A 23,291-nucleotide genomic window follows, 5' to 3' on the forward strand; every position below is an offset into this window, starting at 1 on the left:
GTTACTGGAAGCGTTGGATTATAGTTAAAAAGTACTTAAATATTGATATTTTTTTCACACCAAAAGTGATCGTATCACTTTAGAAGACATTCATTTAACCGCTGGAGTTGTATGGATGATGTTTATGTTGACTGTCAGTGATTTTTGGAGCTTCAAAAGGTCTGATCACCATCCACTTGCATTTAAAGGACATACTGAGCTGAGATATTTTTCTATTTTTCTTCAAATGTGTTCTGGTGAAGAAAAAAAGTCATACACACCTGGAATATCATGAGGGTGAGTAAATGATGAGAGAATTTTCATTTTTGGGTGAACTATCACTGTAACTTGTATGGAACCCAGAATATTCCTTTATGTGTCAATTGTGTCATTTGTTGAAATGTCAACTACCCATATACAAAAATTACAATACATGCACCATACTCAACACTTAGTTTTCAAATAAGAGGAACTGGTTATTTAATTTGCATACTGTGTGTACTGCAAGTTTTCTAATTATATTTCATCATACCCTCACTTCCATATTTGGTATACACAGCAGACCAATGAGAGACTGGATTCCAGAGTTGCCTGACTTGCAGAGGTTAATGATGCCTGCAGGTACAGTGGAACAAAACAGTTGGTTGTCTGAGTCTGAGACAGGATTGCTGAATCCACAATATCCAAACAACTACTGTAAATCAAGTGTACTCATGGCAAAATCCCATGTAAAAGATGCATCCTAGCTGAACTAGTTTTACAGAAGGAGAAAGCAGAGTGTCACATTATTCAATACAGCCTCAAGGCATAGGAGGGTTTCATGAGTAAACTTTTTAGCTATTTATGAGTGATGCGTTACTTTACTACACAGTATTAATAACTTCAGCTGTCAGGGCAGAAAAAAAAAATTCAAATTGCATGTGGATGTGTGTCCTTAGTAGCAATTAATGTTGACTTATTCTTATTGGACCAGTACATTGAGATATCCTTACCTGACCAGGAGCGAAAGGAAGCAACAATTGACATCTTACTGGACAGAAATCGAGCCTCCCTGTCTTCCCTGTAGAGAGGAAAACCATACATCTACTAGTGCAGCCTGTAGGAGCTGAACGCTTGCTTTTACCATTGTAAACTCTACGAATATGAAGGGTCTATATGTTGCAAACTCACTTGAGTTGACTCTCTGATGTGTCTGGATTGTGTCTGTAGTGAAAGTCAGTGTAAGGTGCCAGGATTTGCTTAAAAATAAAATATGAAAAAAAGGCAAATCACTTAATTGTTTTTAACTGTATTTATAAAAATTCTGATGGGTTTGTTGTCGGACAGAGATCAATACCTCAAGTTCCACCTCCGATCGAACGTATTGCCGTGTGTGTGGGTGGTTGAGCAGGTGCAGGATGGTGGTCATCAGAGCCTCATTGATGCGACTGAGCTGACAGTCGATTACGTTCTTCAGGATGGTACTGAGACCACCCCTCTTAGCCACAATCTCTGGGTTCTCCAGTGCTGCACGCACAATTGGACAAGCATGAGGTTAACATCTGCGTTCATGGCTTGATACATTACAGAATACTCTTTAAGCGCTGTAGGAACCCACCAAGTTCACAGATAATGGCGATGCAGGCGCGAACCATACGGTCACGGTCCTGGAGACCGTCGTTGCCCACGGCCATGAGGGAGTTTGTGACTGAGCTTGGGAACAGCAGGGCGTTCACAGTGATCATCTGGAATGAAGAATGCAATTAATCAGAAAAATTATTTTGTTACCTGGCAGGCTGGCCCTAACTAACATTTTAGCATCTTAGAACATGCAACCTAAGACTCATGCTAAGGACTAATTTTAATCTATAGGTTTTGCTAAATAAATGAGCTTGCTCATATCTGTACAATTAATACTTTTATTATATAATCAATTTAAATGAACAGGAAAAATGTTTCCACTTCACCTTTCTCACCAGTCGGAGAGCTTGTGTGCGTTCCACCTCGTTACTCTGCTGGATGTCAATGCATCTACAGGTCAAAAGGACATTAGTTATCAACACTAACTGAGATATTCACATGTCATATATGGGCTGGAAAGGGTGAGTAGAACATTAAATATTTGCAGTACATAGATACTGTCTACAGTATATATGTATTACTTTATTAAAAGAATAGTTTACCCAAAAATTATAATCCTCTTACCATTTATTCACATTTATGCCATCTCAAACTCGTACAACTTACATTCTTCTGCGGAACCCAAACAAAGATTTTTTATATAGGATACATTATGCATGTTTGCCCATTCAATGCATGTCAGTGGGGTTCAAAACATGATCTGCACATGCATCAAAAGTGAAAAAGTGTAATCTGGCTTCTCTCATGAACATGCCAAGGAGAATGCAGATACCAAGATTTATAGTGAAAAAGGTGTTATACTGGTCTGTTTTTCACCCAAAACCGATCGTATCGTTTCAGAAGACACGGATAAAACCACTTGAGTCATATAGATTACCTTTATGCTTCCTTTATGTCCTTTTTGGAGTTTGAAAGTTTTGGACACCATTGACTTGCATTGTACAGACATCATATATCCTTAAGAAAATCTTTGTTTGTGTACCGCAGCAGGAAGAACGTCATACAAGTTTGAGACTATTCCTACAATATTCCTATGCAAGGTTTAACTTGTTGAGTGTTCAGATAGGCAGGAGCACAGAGAGAGGGAAAGATACTGCTGCAGGCTCAGTTCTGCACCAACAGCGGGATGAGGAGGAAGTCACAGCCTTACTACGCCACTGTGCTTCAGAGTGACTTTAACTAGACTTGACTAGCTCTTCACATGAACTCTATTTCTCTCTCACACAGAGAATGAGATGTTAACATGAGATGACTCATAACTCACTGAGCATTAGCATCAGGGCTTGTTTCTGATGGAAGCGGTTAGCAATTTTTTCACTGTCCCTAATCAAGTACTGGCTCAGACCTAAACCCAACTGCTCAAGTGACTGACCAGTATACATAGCTCGGAAAGCATTTCATACTGACCTGGCAATCAGGTAATCCACCTGGAGCCGCAGAACTTTCTTGAGTATAGTGCTGTCTCTGATGAGGTAGCGGAGAGCACGCAGACCAGCCGCCCGCACCTCCTTAGCCTCATTAAGCAGAGCCAACCTTAGGCTGAGAAAGAGGCCGATTAATATACAACATCAAACAGCATTCACAACACATTTAACTTTCGTAATATGCAGGGTTTCCACACCTTTGTAATGTTGGATTTTTTATTTTATTTTTTCTCCCAATTTGGAATGCCCAATTCCCACTACTCAGTAGGTCCTCCTGGTGGCGCGGTTACTCACCTCAATCCGGGTGGCGGAGGACAAGTCTCAGTTGCCTCTGCTTCTGAGACAGTCAATCCACGCACGCGCTTATCACGTGGCTCGTTGTGCATGACACTGCAGAGACTCACAGCACACGAGGCTCATGCTACTCATCGCGACCACGAGGAGGTTACCCCATGTGACTCTACCCTCCCTAACAACCAGGCCAATTTGGTTGCTTAGGAGACCAGGCTGGAGTCACTTAGCACACCCTGGATTCGAACTCATGACTCCAAGGGTGGTAGTCAGCATCAATACTCGCTGAGCTACCCAGGCCATCAATATTGGATTTTCATGACTTTTCTAGATGTCCATGAACACTGGAGGTTAGGGATGCATCGTTACCACTTTTTCTTTTCCGATCCGATTCTGATCCCGATCCGATACCAGTGCTGTTTTTTTCATAATCAGTTTAGAATATCTATACTTCACTGTGTGATACTAATTGGGGGTACTCTTTTATATGTAAAGAAACACAATCCTCTAACTATACATTATTTCAATATAAATGTACAGCTTATTAAGAAAAAACTTTATTGTTAACTAGTCTACTAGATAATGCAGCGGCAAAATGAACAGTAATTCTAGTGAAAGTCTTCAGTAGAAAAGAAGCCAGTTTTCTTTGCACATTTTTTTAAACTTGTATCTGGACTTTAAAGGATTCAGATCTCTTTTTTTTTTTCACTTTAGTTGTAAGATATCAGTCCACTTTACATTCACAGTTATTTTTTTGGAACCTAGTCAACTTCAATATTGTTGTAATTTGTAAACAAATAATAATGATAATAATAATAATATATTATTATTAATATTATTATTATTATTATTGTTTTCTTATTATTATTATTATTGACTTTTAGAATTTTATAATACACAAGTAATATATTTCAGTCATGCACCTTTAATTTTAAAAACCTCTGGCTTTTATTTTGATGGTCGGAACACTCGAGGATGTCCTGTAAGTGTCTGTATTTGGGCAAGTTCACTGTAATTTAATTACCTTGTTATTCAAAATCTGGTGAAATGCTCCTCCGGTGCCATTCTAAATGCATGTTATAAGTGAACTGAACTATTGAGCATCTACATCTGAGATGTTGTTCGTGTGGAGCACTCACATATTGTGCACCGATCTAAGAGCTCGAGTGCCTTTGTGTACCATGTGTGTCAACAGAGCCACGTCATTCACTAATGTGCTGCGCATGCATACTATATATTTACTTACTAAACACAGCCTTTTGTGATTCACAAAGCTACTGCAAAGTGGCTTTGAATAAAATGCTTGAGTCATATGGACTACTTTAATGGTGCTTTTATGGTTTCCGATTCAGGTATCGGATCGGTGCATCCCTACTAGATATTAATTTTAAAGAGATTATCCTCTCAAAAAGTAATTTCTAGCAGATGGAATATTTTAGAGCTGATCATACTAGAAAAAATATCATAGAGGTTTTCACAACTTTTCAATGACTAAGATTTTATTTTAAGATTTCATTAATTTCCCTGATTTTTTTCAGGCCTGGAAAAATCACAATTTTAAAATTCCCTGATATTTTCAGGTTTTCGATGACTATGGGAAGCATAAATGTGTCTTATTTCTGAATAAAACAGAACATTCAGTGGGAAATAATATATGGAGGGACTTGGTTTTATCCACTGGGATTTGACTGGATCATGAAAATTGGTTAATAGCTATTGGTTAATATTCTTTTTCCTCAACAACACAGCTTTGGTTATGTCAGCAGAAAACGTAATTACATTTAGATAATAAATTATGAAAAAATAATAATGTGCACTGATGAAATGTGCACAATAAGACAATTATTGCAACAACAACAACAACAAAAAATAGCGTCAATTTTAATTTTCATACTGTCATATCATACTATGATACTGAAAAAGGCTTATGACATACACTGGCGGCCAAAAGTTAGGAATAATGTAGATTTTGCTGTTTCTTTAATTCACCAAAGTGGCATTCAACTGATCACAAAGTATAGTCAGGACATTACTGATGTAAAAAACAGCACCATCACTATTTGAAAAAAGTTATTTTTGATCAAATGTAGACAGGCCCCATTTCCAGCAGCCATCACTCCAACACCTTATCCTTGAGTAATCATGCTAAACTGCTAATTTGGTACTAGAAAATCACTTGCCATTACATCAAACACAGTTGAAAGCTACTTGGTTTGTTAAATGAAGCTTAACATTGTCTTTGTTTTTGTTTTTGAGTTGCCACAGTATACAATAGACTGGCATGTCTTAAGGTCAATATTAGGTCAAAAATGGCAAAAAAGAAACAGCTTTCTCTAGAAACTCATCAGTCAATCATTGTTTTGAGGAATGAAGGCTGTACAGTGCTTGAAATTGCCAAAAAAAAACTAAAGATTTCATACAAAGGTGTACATTACAGTCTTCAAAGACAAAGGACAACTGGCTCTAACAAGGACAGAAAGAGATGTGGAAGGCCCAGATATACAACTAAACAATAGGATAAGTACATCAGAGTCTCTAGTTTGAGAAATAGATGCCTCACATGTCCTCAGCTGACAGCTTCATTGAATTCTACCTGCTCAACACCAGTTTCATTTACAACAGTAAAGAGAAGACTCAGGGGTGCAGGCTTTAATGGAAGAATTGCAAAGAAAAAGACACTTTAGAAACAGAGAAACAAAAATAAATGGTTAGAGTGAGCAAAGAAACACAGACATTGGACAACAGATAATTGGAAAAGTGTTATGGATCTTAACCCCATTGTGCTTTTGTAGAATCAGCTAGACTGTAAGGTGCGTGAGAAGTGCCCGACAAGACAGCCACATCTATGGCAAGTGCTACAGGAAGCGTGGGGTGAAATGTCACCTGAGTATCTGGACAAACTGACCGCTAGAATGCCAAGGATCTGCAAAGCTGTCATTGCTGCATGTGGAGGACTTTTTGATGAGAACATTTTTAAGTAGTTTAAGATTTGTTTAGTTTTGAATATTGTTTTCATATTGTAATGGTCATGTTTTACGTTATTAATGTCCTGACTATACATTGTGATCAGTTGAATGCCACTTTGCTGAATAAAAGTACCAATTTCTTTCCATAAGTAAGAATTTCCATTTTCCATAGCAAAATCTGTACATTATTCCAAACTTCTGGCCGCCAGTGTATGTACATTTCTAAATAAAAAAAAAAAATACCTTTAAGGTTGCACACCTATCCTTACAAGTTACAACTTTTATGTCATGCATTTCACGCAATGCTTTATGACTCACCAGATGATAATTTCTTCATAGGTGAAGCCAAACTTTTCCTCTGAAAGCCCGACATTGCAGAGCAGCTGTTTTAAAAACATAAACAAGCACTGATTAATTTGACTTGACTACAAATAGAGACATTGATGACACTTTTACATGACAACCTCTAAATCCAAGCACACAAATCAAGTATTGTTGGAATACTTCAGGGCATTTGACACAGAGCAAAAGCATGCTCATGTACAAAGAGTTGGAGGGTAAATATTTCTCATAGGCAGTGGTTTATAACTGACAGCATGGTTGGCTTGCATAAACTTGTCAGACTAAAAGGGCACACTTACGACACCAGCCTGCATGATCACCTGCCAAAATCTAACAACGCTGTATCAGCTTTCCTAACATCGTCACTTTATGGTGAATTCAACAACAGAGACATTATAGTAAACAAATGAACCAGATCAGACAGGCTGTAATGAATGCCCTAGATAATCAGAGTAAGGACATTTTCTGATTCTTTGGGCCTTTGGCACTTAACATCATTATCCCAGCATTCCCTGTTCCACTATAACACCTATTTGATCCAGTCACATTAAAGACGAACCTTGACAAAGTTGTTCAGGTGGCCGAGTTTGCGCATGTTCGAGACTCCCTGCTGTTTGGCCACATTCTGGAGGATATCTCGCATGTTCTCGGATGGGTCTGGAAAAGGAAATGATTGAAGAGTTGTGAGAAAACACACACTGGCACAAAGCAAATTAGCTTTAATCATTTATGAGCACTGAAGCATGTCACAGTGGACCTTAGTGCATTTAGGGACAGTGGTGGCTCAGCGGTTAAGGCTCTGGGTTACTGACCAGAAGGTCAGGGGTTCAAGCCCCAAGCACCGCCAACATGCCACTGTTGGGCCCTTAAGCAAGGCAGTCTTGGCAGTTCAACCCAAGGCAGTTTGACCCTGCTCCAGGGGTGCCGTATCATGGCTGACCCTGCACTCTGACCCCAGCTTAGCTGGGATATGTGAAAACAAATAAATTTCACTGTATATATGCAAAAATGTATGTATAATGTGTGATCAAAATAAAGGCTTCTATTCTATTCTATCTGTGTTGACAACCAGTGGGACAACAAATGAAGAGATAGGAAATGAAACAACTTCTCATAAATCAAAACACCTTCTGCTCAGTTTTGTAAGGTACTCTTTTCTTTTAAAATAGATCGGTAGTTTTTTTAGAAAAAAAAAAGCATTCAAAGCATTGCATTCATGACTTTGTATGGTTTTCTAAAATTCACAAATCAATCACAGAAAAAACAGAGGATCATTTTTAAGCAACAAGCTACAAGAACCAGTGTAAAGTGAGCACCAAAACAGCAACAGTAAGTCATGACAGCAGACATCAAAACAAGAACAACTCAAAATGTTTTGGAAAACTAGCTTGCTCATCAAGAGGAGAAGAAAAGATGGAACTTAAACTGTATTCAATCTATTTAGCTATACTTCCGATTCTCAAGACAAGCAATTTGGTGAACAGGTGAAAGTGTAAAGAAGCACTGCGAATTCTGTATCGTCAGAGGTAAATCACCAAAACAAACCTTCTCTCTCATTATATCCCTTCACAGGAATGAGGCCGACCCATCTGGAAAAAGTGTGGCGAAGACGTGAAATCAAATTTGGAATTTCGTGGTTTTTAAAAGGGGGGATGAACCCTTCAATAGGAAGCTTAGGCAGGACATGTTATTAGTCAACACAAAAAAAGACTGCCCTCAAGCCATTTGGGGTCTTTAAAAGTGATGTGATTGATTGTCTGAATTGTGGCCTTTCTTTCTACAGTAAGGGAGTCCAAGTCGTATTACTTTAGTGCTACTACATCAGCGCATTACTCCTAATGCATTCACGAAGAAGTCTTTTTATAAGTGTTTGATTTTATCTCACTTTAGAAAAGACGTGCTGTAGTCTAAATCGAACCTTTATCAAATGTGATTTTTCATTATGTGAAACCTGATTACATAAAATACACACACTCCAAAACACTAATACACACAGCACTCTTTACTACTCATTTCCCACAGCAGTCACACAGGAAGTATGTTCAGTCATCTGTACTAGAACGAAACAAAATCCCCTAATTGTCCCACAGAGAGGCTCCCTGTCGGCTCTTCATACTGGAACCAAAAACAGTGAGGCTCAGGCTGGTTTAAATAAAGCTATGTCAACAAGAAGTCACAATGGAATCAAACAGCAAGTGTCATAGTCCAGTGTTGATAGAACACAACTACAAGATACAAGACAAAGGGGATTAAAATGTTTTCCAGACATCGTCAATTTAGCACTAAAAATTGAGCCTATTGCACCAGGAAATGGGGCTTTATCCAAAAAACACTATCTAAGCAGAGGTCATATGGTAAACACCCTCAAGGTCAACCAGTCTGCAAAAACAGCACACAATCATGACCCTGTTTAGACAACACAATGAGACAACAGCTAATGAGCTACATTCTCCCACAAAAATAAATAAATAAATAACAATGTACACTAAAACATAAAAAAACAGCTGTCTTACATAAGACATGTTAAAAGCTGACAAATACTCTTGTCAATAACATTTTTTTTATTACATAATACTCTTGATTCTCTAAATCATGTTACAGATTTTTTTTTTTTTGGTAATGGTACTTTGCAAGAGGATTGCTAAATAAAACAGACCCAAAACAAAACAAATGCACTGGCATAATGAATAAAACAGAACCAAAACCAGAGACTAAATACAAAATGTTTTTCCATTTCAGTTCGTTCTGAGTAAAAACTGTATTTTTTGTTCCAGTTCAGAAGTTCTGCAGCTTCCTATCCAAATGGTAACCGGTTTGAACAAAATAAAAGAACAGTTAATAATGTTCTTTTTAAAGTGATAGCACTCTGCGCTAAGGGGTGGGTGAAATTGCAGTGTTGCCAGATCTCGCAAAAGAAACAACCGACCTGGTCTGGAAAAAAAAGCCCAAAATAAGCTAAAATAACAAATAATTTTTTTTTCCTGTGTGGTGGATTCATCAGCATAGAAATCATAACAAGCAGTTAATTAACAGTTAAGTATCATTTATAGATCTGCTTCTCAGTCAAAACCTGGCAGCATCAAATCTCTATGAATGCATCATATCTAACAATAATTCAGTGAAGATTTGGAAACAACTGAGAAATGTACTTTTTAACTCTAATAATGTTTTCCTTGTACCTGGATTAGCCGTGCATGTATATGTAGTAATTATACATAGTTTTTAAAAAGGTCTTCATTCAGAGAATGCGACATCCACAATGGGCGATAAAGCAAAGAAATGTGTGATGCAGCTGTTTCCTTCAGGTTCAAAGCACATGTTTCATTTTTCAGGCAACATGAAGTGGTGTAGTTCCAAAAATTTACTGTGATAAACCCTTTGGCCTTTAATTTCATGAAAACATTATTGGAACAAAATGAACCAGTTATAACGGTTACCAGCAAAATAACGTTTTCGGTTACATTCTGCAAAAAAAAAAAAATCGTTTTCAGTTTTTGTTTTCATTCCTTAAACTGTTTTTAGTCCCTGACCAAAACAAAACAAATATAATATAATAGGCATACTAAATAAAACAGAGTTAAAGCCAAACTAAACATAAATCAAAATGTACACACCAAATAAAACAGACCCCAAAAAAATTTAAGAGGCATACCAAATAAAACAAACCCAAAACAAAACAAAAAATGTAAGAGGCATACCAAATAAAACAGACCCAAAACAAAACATGAGGCATACCAAATAAAACAGACCCAAAACAAAACAAGAGGCATACCAAATAAAACAGACCCAAAACAAAACAAGAGGCATACCAAATAAAACAGACCCAAAACAAAACAAAATGTAAGAGGCAAACCAAATAAAACAACCCCAAAACAAAATGTAATAGGAATACCAAATAAAACAACCCCAAAACAAAACAAAATGTAAGAGGCATACAAAATAAAACAGACCCAAAACAAAATGTAAGAGGCATACCAAATAAAACAACCCCAAAACAAAATGTAAGAGGCATACTAAATAAAACAACCCCAAAACAAAACATGAGGCATACCAAATAAAACAGACCCAAAACAAAACATGAGGCATACCAAATAAAACAGACCCAAAACAAAACAAGAGGCATACCAAATAAAACAGACCCAAAACAAAACAAGAGGCATACCAAATAAAACAGACCCAAAACAAAACAAAATGTAAGAGGCAAACCAAATAAAACAACCCCAAAACAAAATGTAATAGGAATACCAAATAAAACAACCCCAAAACAAAACAAAATGTAAGAGGCATACAAAATAAAACAGACCCAAAACAAAATGTAAGAGGCATACCAAATAAAACAACCCCAAAACAAAATGTAAGAGGCATACTAAATAAAACAACCCCAAAACAAAATGTAAGAGGCATACTAAATAAAACAACCCCAAAACAAAATGTAAGAGGCATACCAAATAAAACAACCCCAAAACAAAACAAAAAAATGTAAGAGGCATACCAAATAAAACAAACCCAAAACAAAACAAAAAAATGTAAGAGGCATACCAAATAAAACAGACCCAAAACAAAATGTAAGAGGCATACCAAATAAAACAACCCCAAAACAAAATGTAAGAGGCATACCAAATAAAACAAACCCAAAACAAAACAAAAAAATGTAAGAGGCATACCAAATAAAACAACCCCAAAACAAAATGTAAGAGGCATACCAAATAAAACAAACCCAAAACAAAACAAAAAAATGTAAGAGGCATACCAAATAAAACAGACCCAAAACAAAACAAAATGTAAGAGGCATACCAAATATAACAGGCCCAAAACAAAATGTAAGAGGCATACCAAATAAAACAGACCCAAAACAAAACAAAATGTAAGAGGCATACCAAATAAAACAACCCCAAAACAAAACAAAATGTAAGAGGCATACCAAATAAAACAACCCCAAAACAAAAGAAAACAATGTATAATAGGCATAAAACAGACCCCTCCCCCCTCCAAAAAAAACAAAAAAAACAAACCAAACCAAAATAAAAACAAATGTAACTGGCATACTAAATAAAACAGACCCAAAACAAAACAACAGAGATAACAAAATATCTCAACAAAGAATCTGCAAGCAAAACCCCTAGCTATGTTTGTTATGATCATAGCTGGCAACAACCCCCTGAACAGACACTGTTTAAACCAACATTTTGTGTACAGCCCCGGGGGAAACGGTTTTCTTATGGAACAGAAACTGTATAGCATAGAATAGTTTACTGTAGTATAGTATTCTGCAGAACAGTATGCAAATACATTAAAACAAAATATTAAAACAATACGTTAAATACATGAATATGTTAAAATGCATTAAAACATTGATTTTTCTGGAGAGCTGTATTGTAAGACAACAGAAGCAACATCCACACATCAAATTCAGTGCCATCAGCTGTGACAGATGTGGACTTCTTTGTTATTCACATGGATGTTTGACAGCTCATTTGACAGATCTAACAACTGACCTCCCTATATAGGCTCAATGCAGCCGATGAATGAAAAGCAATGAGTCAAGACCACTCATGCCTTACAATAACACCAGTCTATGTAACATAACAATAACAAAACACACAATGTCACACATGATCAGGGGATTTTAGACAATATTAAATGACATATGATATAAACGTGGGTTTAGCACGCTTTCTTACTGGAGCGCACTGTTGTTTTGGTCTAGACTAGAGGAGGACCCTTCAGTCCTGCGATATTGGACACGAATAAGAGATGATGCACATACTGTATTTAACACCCAACCCTTACGAATAATAAAATGCACCCGACTTTGTCCAAAACATCTGTTTTTCCATGTATTTAAGTAATTTTTCCTTATCTAAAAGAGTGTTTTGTGCATGATGAGTGTGTTATATGATGATGACTGTTTGTCTTATTCTGGGAACCTAGTGAGCTGCCTGCCTAGACAGCAATTTGGGCACCATAGGCGCCTTTGAAACGTCCGGTCCGAACATTCCAAACACGCCTATGAAGACCAAAAATGCTGTCTAGGTGGGCAGATCACTATGTTCATCATCTGACTTACCTCTCATGAGATCGAGTGGTACATTTTCCTCGCCACTGTCATTTCGACCTGTCATGCAAGGACAAAAGTAGACACTGAGAAAAGGACACTTGGTTCAGGAGTAGCTGTTGGAAGCGACATCATATTATTTCCCACACGGATCCGATGAGAGTAGGTTTAATCTTACCTCGCATCCGTATACTTCGGATAGGACGGCCTCGGATGCTGAGCGCCATCTTTACCAGACAGATTCACAACACCGGAAACATCGAGGGACATCGCGAGAACTGCTGGCCAGGACGCAAACTGTTGTTTTTCTACACGGGCAGCAAAGTCACTTTCAAGGCAAGTCAGTCCACTCGGCGGCCATCTCTGGAACACTCTCGGGCAGGATGACCAGCTATTTTTCTATGTTAACAAGCTTCATACCAGTACAAGTAGCTGTCTACTGTCTACTTGGGAAAGACTGAAATCTCCAAAACGTTTGGCCAAGATTACGATCAAGTATCATATTTCAAATCAGCAGTAAAATCTGACAACACTGGCTAACAACGCTATCTTGTCTAGCTACTGCGCATGCGCGTTCTCGAGTTGATTGACAGGCGATGTCTGAATCTGAAAGGCGATTGGCTCTTTTACCTATAAGTCGCGACTTCCTTTTCTACATCCGTTAGCCATTGGGCGTTCTAACTTTTTTTTTTATTATTTGTATTTTATTTTTTATTTAAACTGCATATGAACATTCATAACATCAAGAGAAAATTCCACACAATCAACATTGTATAATTTCCATCTCAGGTACAAAGGATTCAGTTATTCAATAAACAAAGGATAAGATGCCATTTATCTATCAATTTTGAATTTGCAAACAATATTACAAACCCTGGAGGCTTTTTTATTTTTACACTTATACAAAATATTACAGTATTGTTTAAAATCATTTATAAAATGAAAAAAAATTAGGTTTAGCACCAGACCACTTCATTTTATGTATATGAAACTTACCCAATAAAACTAGTAATTGAATGATATATGCTTTATCCTTTTCTATCCCACAATCATTTGCATACATCATTATATCAGTCCCACCCAGTTTTATATCTATATTGAGTTTCCTTTTAATGAAATTTTCAACATCAACCCAAAACATCTTTGTGTAAAAACAATGAAGGAATAAATGAAAAATGGTTTCTTTATCATTATTCCAGAATTCACACGAGTAATCAATATTCAATTTGAAACGTACCAATACATGTTTCACAGGATAAATTCTATGCATTATTTTAAATGAAACTTCCTTTATTTTATTATTAACAAAGAATTTATCAATTGCACAGCATGTGTGTCCGTTTATGTTTTATGTTGTTTTAAGTTAGAGTTTTTCCATTAAACCTTTATGTTGACTGTTCAGCCGGTTCCCACCTCCTCCTTGCCCATACAAGTTACAATATATATATATATATATATATATATATATATATATATATATATATATATATATATATATATATATACACACACACACTACCAGTCAAAAGTTTTGAAACACGTATTCTTTATTATAATATTTTTTCTTCACATTTTAGAATAATAGTAAAGTCATCAAAACTATGGAATAACATAAATGTAACTATGGGAATTATGCTGTGACTAAACAAAATCCAAAATGTAAAAAAAAAAACCTGTGTTATATTTTAGCATCTTCAAAGTAGTCACCCTTTGCCTAGAATTTGCAGACATGTACTCTTTATGCACGCACAGTATAAAGCTGTATAAAGCTCCTAGATCATATCTGATTTTCTACAGTTCATGTCTGGAGATTTTTTATCTACTGAATGTTCTTGGAAATATATTTTTCCGTACCTGACGAAATGGAAAGACGCTGTAGTTATTCTCTAGCAACATACTGTCACGAAGAGGAGGGCGTGGCCGGGCCATGAGGATGCACGCCTGGCGCTGAGTTGCCCCAATCAGCAGGAGAGAGAGAGAGATAAGGAGGAGCTGGAGACACCAGAGAGAGAGAGATGGAGGAACACGGAGTTGTGTGTGTGTGTGTGTGTGTGTGTGTGTGTGTGTGTGTGTGTGTGTGTGTGTGTGTGTGTGTGTGTGTGTGTGTGTGTTTTGGTTTTGCTGAAAAGCAGTTTTAGGTTGTGTTTTGTTTATTAAAAGTCTTTTTGGTTAATAACCCTGTTCCCGCTTTCTCCTTTCCCATGAACAATAAGCTTGTCTGCCACAGTGGTTCCGAAACCCGGGATTGGAGGAAGACGCGCCATCAGAGAGCCCTCGCTGCTGATGGAGGATTGTGAAGCCGGGGATACACGATCTGGTGGTACTGGAGCGGTTCAGCAGGAGGCTGAGGAGCCCGCTGCCATCTGCCAGGAGGCAGAGGAGCCAGCTGCTGTCCGCAAGGAGGCGAAGTCCAGTGCCATCGCCCAGCATCATGAAGGACCGTTGCACAGCTGTTTTGGTTATGTTTTGGTTATGCTGAAAAGCAGTTTAAGGTTGTCTTTTTGGTTGATAACCCGGTTCCCGCTTCCTCCTTTCCGATGAACAAGAGGCTTGTCTGCCACACATACGTTTTGCCACACATAAAACACATCGGCTGAACAATTCACGTTTGACTGTGTTTAATTCACGTTGTAGAAAAAAACATCCAAGTATATTCAAGTAATGTTTACCAAAGACCTTATTTTGCTCATAAGTCCAAAACTGGCATTATAAAAACACATAGGAAAATCCTGAGGGAACCCAAGGCGAATTCAGGGTTTTTGGACTACAACCAGAACAGCACTGTATTAAATAAACTAGAAAATTATTTAGTATTATTATTATTATTATAATACTATAATTATAGTTTTAATAGTTTAATTGGTTTATCATAAATAGTTTCATTAATAAAAATTATATTAAATTAATGTAAATTTTTTATTATATAATAGGTTTAACAATAGTTTTATTTAAATATATTATTGTATCTTTTTTGTATCGTTTTTGTGGAGTAAATGCTTGTGTCCTCTTCTATTGCACTGTGATGTACTTACCTCAGTTACCATCAACTTGGTAGTGAGACCATAAACAAGATAGAAGGAAAAAAAAGAAACGTATTTATGTTGGAAAATGAGATTTAACATTAGCTGAGAATAAAGCTGGAACCATCTTTTTGCTGAAAAAGAACAATTTCATAATTTCACATTTCACGATACTACCCTGTCACCAGTGGGTGGCGATGTGCTCTACTGCTCGTCTGTCTGCAACCCAGTAAGAAGAAGTATCACGTTGCAGGAAAAACAGAACTTAGGTTGCAGTTGCACATATCCAGATAACTGTAGTCCTATGTAAGTACATTTCATGAAAATAAAATTTCTTTCACGTTTATAATTGGCTAATGGTTATGAGAATTTCGCTGTGTTTCCCTAAAATAGGCATCTTATTATAAATCATAGTTAAATGTGCACTCAGTAATTTTTTCCTCATTAAAAAGTTTAACTCCTAAAGACATAAATTGTAATTTTGCAGTATATGTAGGAAATCATGACCACTCACATTAAAATGAAGACTCCAGTCATATCAGTAACCTTATAAAAGCTGTTTTATTTTACATGGAGGGGGTCCGCACATGGGGGCTGATATGTTGAGATCACATGACCAGCCGAATTAATACTACTCCTAAGTAACCGTCTTGTTATTTGACACTTTCACTCACTGATTAAAATAATCATGGCTGACTGTGAATACAAAATGTCTATAATGGCATCTGAAACTGAAAACTATTGATTTTAAATGATGCTGCATCCAAGCCGCTAGGTGTCAGTGTAAGTCCAAGATGACACAAAGACAAAAGTTACTGAGTGCACCTTTAATATAATAATTTCCACAGCTACTGTCATTACAGTAACGCTGACATATTGGTTCTCTTGATAGTTTCTGTAAACTATCAAGACATAAGCCTGTTCTGCTGTGTGGCAACCATTGTCAGTACTGTTAGAGGGAAGTGATTTAAAATTGAATTTGGGTTTACAATTATGTAATTATTTGTCTACAGATTAAGTGAACTGAGTGTGAAGAGACAACATGGGGCGCTCTTCTAAAGACAAACGCGATATTTACTACAGACTGGCGAAAGAGGAGGGCTGGAGAGCGAGGAGTGCTTTCAAACTTCTCCAACTGGACGAAGAGTTCAACCTTTTTAAAGGTAAGATACACATTTTGCTTGAGTCTGAATGGGATATTAGATGAGTTATTGGCCGTATCTTAAAACCTAGTGAGCTGACTATCTAGACTGCGTTTTAGGGCATCATAGGCATGTTCAGTGCAGTTACATATTGGTGTGAGCCAACAATTAAAACAGGCCGTTGTGTTGTTATTACTGTGGATGCCTTGTCTGCAGGTGTGAGTCGCGCTGTGGACCTATGCGCAGCACCTGGTAGCTGGAGCCAAGTCTTGAGCCGGAAACTGCGGTGAGTTACTCCTCTCATATGTGCTATGCCACCTTTCATGCTATGAGTCCTTGTGGCAAAATTTACTTCAGCTGAACTGAAATGTAATGTATACACGGTACATGGAGTTGTATACTAATCCGTGGAATATTGTATTAATTTTGATGGCAACTCTCTTGTTTTATGGAGGTACTCAGGCCTTTATTTGTGTCTCTTTTTGTGTTCCAGTGGAAAAGACAAGACTGAGGAGGTGAAGATTGTTGCTGTGGACCTGCAAGCCATGGGGCCTTTGCCGGGTGTCACACAGATTCAGGGAGACATTACTAAGGTGTAGTATTAAAAAATAACTGCAATGCAATGTAAAATGTACAGCATTTTAGTCTTGGTATGGTTGAAATTAAACTGTCCAGCTGCTTCATTGGCATGTTAAACTTTTTAGCATTAAAAATGCATAATTATTTGGCAATACACGAGGTGACAGGAGAATGCTAAAATAGAAAGTGTTTTCTGTGTATATGACTTTACTACCATTACTATTTAAAAATGAGTGCCGGATGTCATGACTATTTTGAGTGCATTTGGATCATTACATTAACAATTCTGTATGCTGTAAGACAACAGCTGTTTTGTGCACTGACTCCAAATGTATGTGTTGTTTTGGCAGATTTCTACAGCACAAGAGATTATTCGACACTTTGAAGGGCAGTCTGCAGACTTGGTTGTGTGTGATGGCGCCCCTGATGGTCAGATACAAACAACTATTTTTTTTATGTGTTTAACATGATGTCCTCCTATTTGGTGCTGATCCCTCCCAAGCTCTCTGTGATTTAAGTCTTTGATTTTTCAGTCTTGTCTGTTTCTCATAGTCTGCTGCTGTTTATTTTCATAGTTACAGGGCTTCATGATGTAGATGAGTACATTCAGGCACAGCTCCTGCTAGCGGTATGTATTGCCTATTTCAATCATATTATTAACATTTAAAAGCAGGTTATATTAAGTGACACACAGGAACAGGTGTCGATCTTGAGATAAAGATGCTGAAGTCTTTATTGTAGTGTAGCAGTGACAAAGTCCATGAAGCACCTTGAATTCAGCGGAGTCAGACTGAACAACGATTTGACTTTGTAAACTCAAACCTTTTAACTAGTTTGTGAAATAATTAATGCCCACAATGTAAATTAAGTTGTGCTGTTCATGTAAATGAAAATCCCTAAAAGATATGGTCTGTCTGTTAATTAAGCTCGGACCCCCCATTATCTGAGATGGTTCTTCATGGCCCAGTCCTGCGCTCATTCTACAATTGATGATGACCATTTGATCGAGGGGTGGGGTGAGCACCCTGAGGTGTGAGCACCAAGTTGGAAACATTTCTTTGTTTTCATAATAAACAAGCCATTTAGGTGATGCGGTCATTTTGAGGTCAGGTCAAGTGGAACTCATATTTTAGGGCAGAATACTGTAAATTCTTACATACTGTATATGTGTGTGTAAATTTTATATATATATATATATATATATATATATATATATATATATATATATATATATATATATACACCGATCAGCCACAACATTAAAACCACCTGCCTAATATTGTGTAGGTCCCCCTTGTGCCGCCAAAACAGCGCCAACCCGCATCTCAGAATAGCATTCTGAGATGATATACTTCTCACCACAATTGTACAGAGCAGTTATCTGAGTTACCGTAGACTTTGTCAGTTCGAACCAGTCTGGCCATTCTCTGTTGACCTCTCTCATCAACAATGTGTTTCTGTCCACAGAACTGCCTTCACTGGATGTTTTTTTTTTTTTTGGCACCATTCCGAGTAAATTCTAGAGGCTGTTGTGTGTGAAAATCCCAGGAGATCAGCAGTTACAGAAATACTCAAACCAGCCCGTCTGGCACCAACAACCATCCATGCTCCAAATCACTGAGATAAAATTTTTCCCCATTCTAATGGTTGATCTGAACATTAACTGAAGCTCCTGACCCTCCTGACCAGCCCTTCTGGCACCAACAATCAACCATTCGATTATCTAATCAGCCAATTGTGTGGCAGCAGTGCATAAAATCATTCAGATACAGGTCAGGAGCATCAGTTAAAGTTCACGTCAACCATCAGAATGGGGAATAATGTGGTCTCAATGATTTGGACCGTGGCAAGATTGTTGGTGCCAGATGGGCTGGTTTGAGTATTTCTGTAACTGCTGATCTCCTGGGATTTTCACGCACAACAGTCTCTAGAGTTTACTCCGAATGATGCCAAAAACAAAACATCCGGTGAGGGACAGTTCTGCGGATGGAAACGCCTTGTTGATGAGAGAGGTCAACAGAGAAAGGCCAGACTGGTTCGAAATGACAAAGTCTAAATGTAGAGCCGAGGAGGGCGGGGCCGGGCTGGAATGAGACACACCCGGTCCCCAATCAGCCTGATGGTGCGCGCGAGGGATAAAGGCGGCCGGGGACGACAGTTCTCGCCTCCTCCTTTCCGGGTTTCTGCACCAGTGTAAGGGGGTTTAGTGGAAAGGAGGAGGCGAGAACCGGTTTGACAACTTAAATAATAATTTAATAAACAATTTAAACAAAACACACAACCAAAAACACACAGTACAGCTGTCTGTAATTCTCTCTCTCTCGAACTGTCGTCCCCGGCTGCCTTTATCCCTCGCGTGCCCCATCAGGCTGATTGGGGACCGGGTGTGTCTCGTTCCAGCCCGGCCCCGCCCTCCTCGGCTCTACACTAAAGTAGCTCCGATAACAGCTGTGTACAATTGTGGTGAGAAGCATAGCATCTCAGAATGCTATTCTGAGATGCGGGTTGGCGCTGTTTTGGCGGAATGAGGGGGACCTACACAATAATAGGCAGGTGGTTTTAATGTGGCTGATCGGTGTGTTTATATATATATATATATGTGTGTGTGTGTGTGTGAAATAAATATATACACCGGCGGCCAAAAGTTCGGAATAATGTACAGATTTTGCTGTTTCGGAAGGAAATTGGTACTTTAAATCACCAAAGTGGCATTCAACTGATCACAAAGTATAGTCAGGACATTACTGATGAAAAAAAAAAACAGCACCATCACTATTTGAAAAAAGTTATTTTTGATCAAATCTAGACAGTCATCACCCCAACACCTTATCCTTGAGTAATCATCCTAAATTGCTAATTTGGTACTAAAAAAATCACTTGCCATTATATCAAACACAGTTGAAAGCTATTTGGTTCATTAAATTAAGCTTAACATTGTCTTTGTGTTTGTTTTTGAGTTGCCACAGTATGCAATAGACTGGCATGTCTCAAGGTCAATATTAGGTCAAAAATGGCAAAAAAGAAACTGCTTTCTCTAGAAACTCGTCAGTCAACCATTGTTTTGAGGAATGAAGGCTATACAATGTTTGAAATTGCCAATAAACTGAAGATTTCATACAAAGGTGTACACTACAGCCCTCAAAGACAAAGGACAACTGGCTCTAACAAGGACAGAAAGAGATGTGGAAGGCCACATATACAACAAAACAAGAGGATAAGTACATCAGAGTCTCTAGTTTGAGAAATAGATGCCTCAAATGTCCTCATCTGACAGCTTCATTGAATTCTACCCGCTCAACACCAGTTTCATGTACAACAGTAAAGAGAAGACTCAGGGGTGCTGGCCTTATGGGAAGAATTGCAAAGAAAAAGCCACTTTTGAAACAGAAAAAAATAAAAGGTTAGAGTGGGCAAAGAAACACAGACATTGGACAACAGATAATTGGAAAAGTGTGTTATGGATCTTAACCCCATTGAGCTTTTATGGGATCAGCTAGACTGTAAGGTGCATGAGATTTGGAATGCCCAATTCCCAATGTGCTTTTTACGTCCTTGTGGTTGCATAGTGATTCGCCTCAATCCGGGTGGCAGTGGCTCGTTGAGTGCGTTGCCACGGAGACATAGCGCGTGTGGAGGCTTCACGGCATCCACCATGGCATCCACACTCAACTCACCATGTGCCCCACTGAGAATGAACCACATTATGGTGATCAAGAGGAGGTTACCCCATGTGACTTTACCCTCCCTAGCAACCCAGCCAATTTGGCTGCTTAGGAGACCTGGCTGGAGTCACTCAGCACGCCCTGGGATTCGAACTAGCAAACTCTTGGGGTGGTAGCCAGCGTCTTTTACCACTGAGCTACCCAGGCCCCCCCCCTGGATGATTTTTGATGAGAACTGTTTGAAGTAGTTTAAGATGTTCTGAAATTTTTTTTTTCAAATTGTAATAGTAATTTGTCACATTATTAATGTCCTATATATTAATGACTATACATTGTGATCAGCTGAATGCCACTTTGGTGAATAAAAGTACCAGTTTCTTTCCATAATAGCAAAATCTGTACATTATTCCAAACTTTTGGCCGTGTATATATAAGTTAAGTTTGATTAAAGGAATAGTTTACACAAAAATGATAAATCTCTAAAAATGTACCCTTATGCCATCTCAAATTTCTGTTTCTGTGTGTGTTTGTCCATACAATGCAAGTCAATTGGATCCAAAACTTTCAAGATCCAAAAAGGACATGAAGGCATAGTAAAGATAATCATGTTTTCTGAGTGATACGATCGATTTTGGGTGAGAAACTGTACACAAGGGTTTTGGATCCCACTGACTTACATTGTATTGACATAAACACATCATACATCTATTAAAATATGTTCATTTGGGGTCCACAGAAGAGAGAAAGTCATACTAGTTTGATGTGACAATAGTGAGCAAATGATGAGAGAATGATCATTTTTGAGTGAACTATTCCTTTAATGTAATTTGTTTTATGGTTATTATTGTTTGTTTTAGTTACTTTTCCAGTGTTTCCAGTGAGATTTTGGTTAACCAAATGATTGCTAGCCTTTTGATCATGGTAGAATTGTAAGGTTGTATGTTTTAAAAAAATATTTTTTTATTAACAGGCTCTCAATATTACCACACATGTTCTCAAACCAGGTGGAAACTTTGTCGCAAAAGTAAGCTTCCAATTATCATTAATTAATTTGTTAAAATGCTTTTGTCATTGACATTGAATATTACTATTATGTCTTACTTTGATATACCAAGAGATCTCTAAAGTTTTAGACAATAATGAATGTTTACTTCAGACTTGACTGACTGGATTTTCGTGTCTTGCTTTGCTTCTGTATAGATTTTTAGGGGAAAAGATGTGACCCTGCTGTACTCCCAGCTCAAGATCTTCTTTAGTTCTGTTACTTGCGCCAAACCACGCAGCAGTCGCAATTCAAGCATAGGTGTGTGCACTGACCACATCAAGACAAAAGCAATTCCAGCTTTTGATGTATTGTTGTTGAACATAAGAAAACATTGCATTTAAAAAAAACATGTAATATAAAACTACTGTATCACCCTGCAGAGGCTTTTGTGGTGTGTCAGAATTACTCTCCACCTGAGGGTTATGTCCCCAACATGTCCAACCCACTACTTGATCACTCTTATGGTAACTTAATGTGCTAAACTTGACATTTGACACAGCCAATTGTTTTAAATATGTCTCTGATTCACTCATGCTTTTTTTGGAGCAGTTATTATAAATGGCTACAATATGCATTCTCTTCCTTATTTTTCCTCCCAGATGTAGATTTTAACCAATTAGAGGGACCAAACAGGATAATCGTTCCTTTCCTTGCTTGTGGAGATCTCAGTGCATTTGATTCAGACAGGACCTACCCACTTCAGGTGCTGATCTACTTTTTTTGAAGACACGTGTGTCCAGGAATTTTATTGTTTACCTATAATGTGATGTCAGCCTCATGTATGTGTTGTTGTGGGTTTTTTTTTCTCAAACAGCTTGATTCAAGTAAAGAGTATCAGTACTTGCCACCCACTCAACCTCCGATTCGGCCCCCCTACCAGCAAGCCTGTCAGCTCCGCAAGAATAATCTGTTAGCCAAAGAGGACTCACCCTCTGGCACACTAGATGATGCTCTGTCTAATTTAGACCTAGACATCAGTCAAGAACAGAACCCATCAACATCAGAAACCCCCTAACTATTGGACATTTCTGATTTGAACAGCTTTAATGTTTAAATCTCTCAATTGTTTTATTGTGATTGACCAACATTTATTTTTAGAGTTTTACCATAGGCTGTTTGTAATTAATTTCCCTTTTATGTATTTAATAAACCAGAAAACCTTTTGT

The 23,291-nt window shown here is 37.8% G+C and overlaps 2 protein-coding genes across 3 annotated transcripts in view; one reads left to right on the forward strand and one right to left on the reverse strand.

Moving 5' to 3' along the window:
* Nucleotides 1-13,043, reverse strand: part of LOC127430754 (rapamycin-insensitive companion of mTOR-like) — a 40,445-nt gene extending 27,402 nt beyond the window's left edge. The window contains exons 1-11 of one of the 2 annotated variants that reach the window (XM_051680778.1): nt 12,856-13,043; nt 12,690-12,737; nt 7,182-7,279; nt 6,599-6,663; nt 3,007-3,138; nt 1,926-1,989; nt 1,577-1,703; nt 1,316-1,485; nt 1,150-1,217; nt 972-1,039; nt 512-594 (exon numbers count right to left, since the gene is read on the reverse strand). In XM_051680778.1, coding sequence (XP_051536738.1) covers nt 512-594; nt 972-1,039; nt 1,150-1,217; nt 1,316-1,485; nt 1,577-1,703; nt 1,926-1,989; nt 3,007-3,138; nt 6,599-6,663; nt 7,182-7,279; nt 12,690-12,737; nt 12,856-12,904 — 972 coding nt within the window. In that variant the 5' untranslated portion in view covers nt 12,905-13,043. The remainder of the gene's footprint in view (nt 1-511; nt 595-971; nt 1,040-1,149; nt 1,218-1,315; nt 1,486-1,576; nt 1,704-1,925; nt 1,990-3,006; nt 3,139-6,598; nt 6,664-7,181; nt 7,280-12,689; nt 12,738-12,855) is intronic. The other variant, XM_051680779.1, reaches the window with a different exon arrangement.
* Nucleotides 13,044-15,916: 2,873 nt separating this feature from the next.
* LOC127431194 (putative tRNA (cytidine(32)/guanosine(34)-2'-O)-methyltransferase) lies at nt 15,917-23,288 on the forward strand. The gene is made up of 11 exons (XM_051681508.1): nt 15,917-16,003; nt 16,711-16,860; nt 17,056-17,125; nt 17,333-17,432; nt 17,769-17,847; nt 17,994-18,046; nt 22,051-22,104; nt 22,281-22,383; nt 22,506-22,589; nt 22,725-22,828; nt 22,940-23,288. Exons 2-11 carry the CDS (start codon nt 16,740-16,742, stop codon nt 23,138-23,140), a joined length of 969 nt encoding a protein of 322 aa, XP_051537468.1. The 5' UTR covers nt 15,917-16,003; nt 16,711-16,739; the 3' UTR covers nt 23,141-23,288.
* Nucleotides 23,289-23,291: the final 3 nt, after the last annotated feature.

This window comes from Myxocyprinus asiaticus, chromosome 40 (assembly GCF_019703515.2).
Source record: "Myxocyprinus asiaticus isolate MX2 ecotype Aquarium Trade chromosome 40, UBuf_Myxa_2, whole genome shotgun sequence".
Classification (NCBI taxonomy): Eukaryota; Metazoa; Chordata; class Actinopteri; order Cypriniformes; family Catostomidae; genus Myxocyprinus; species Myxocyprinus asiaticus.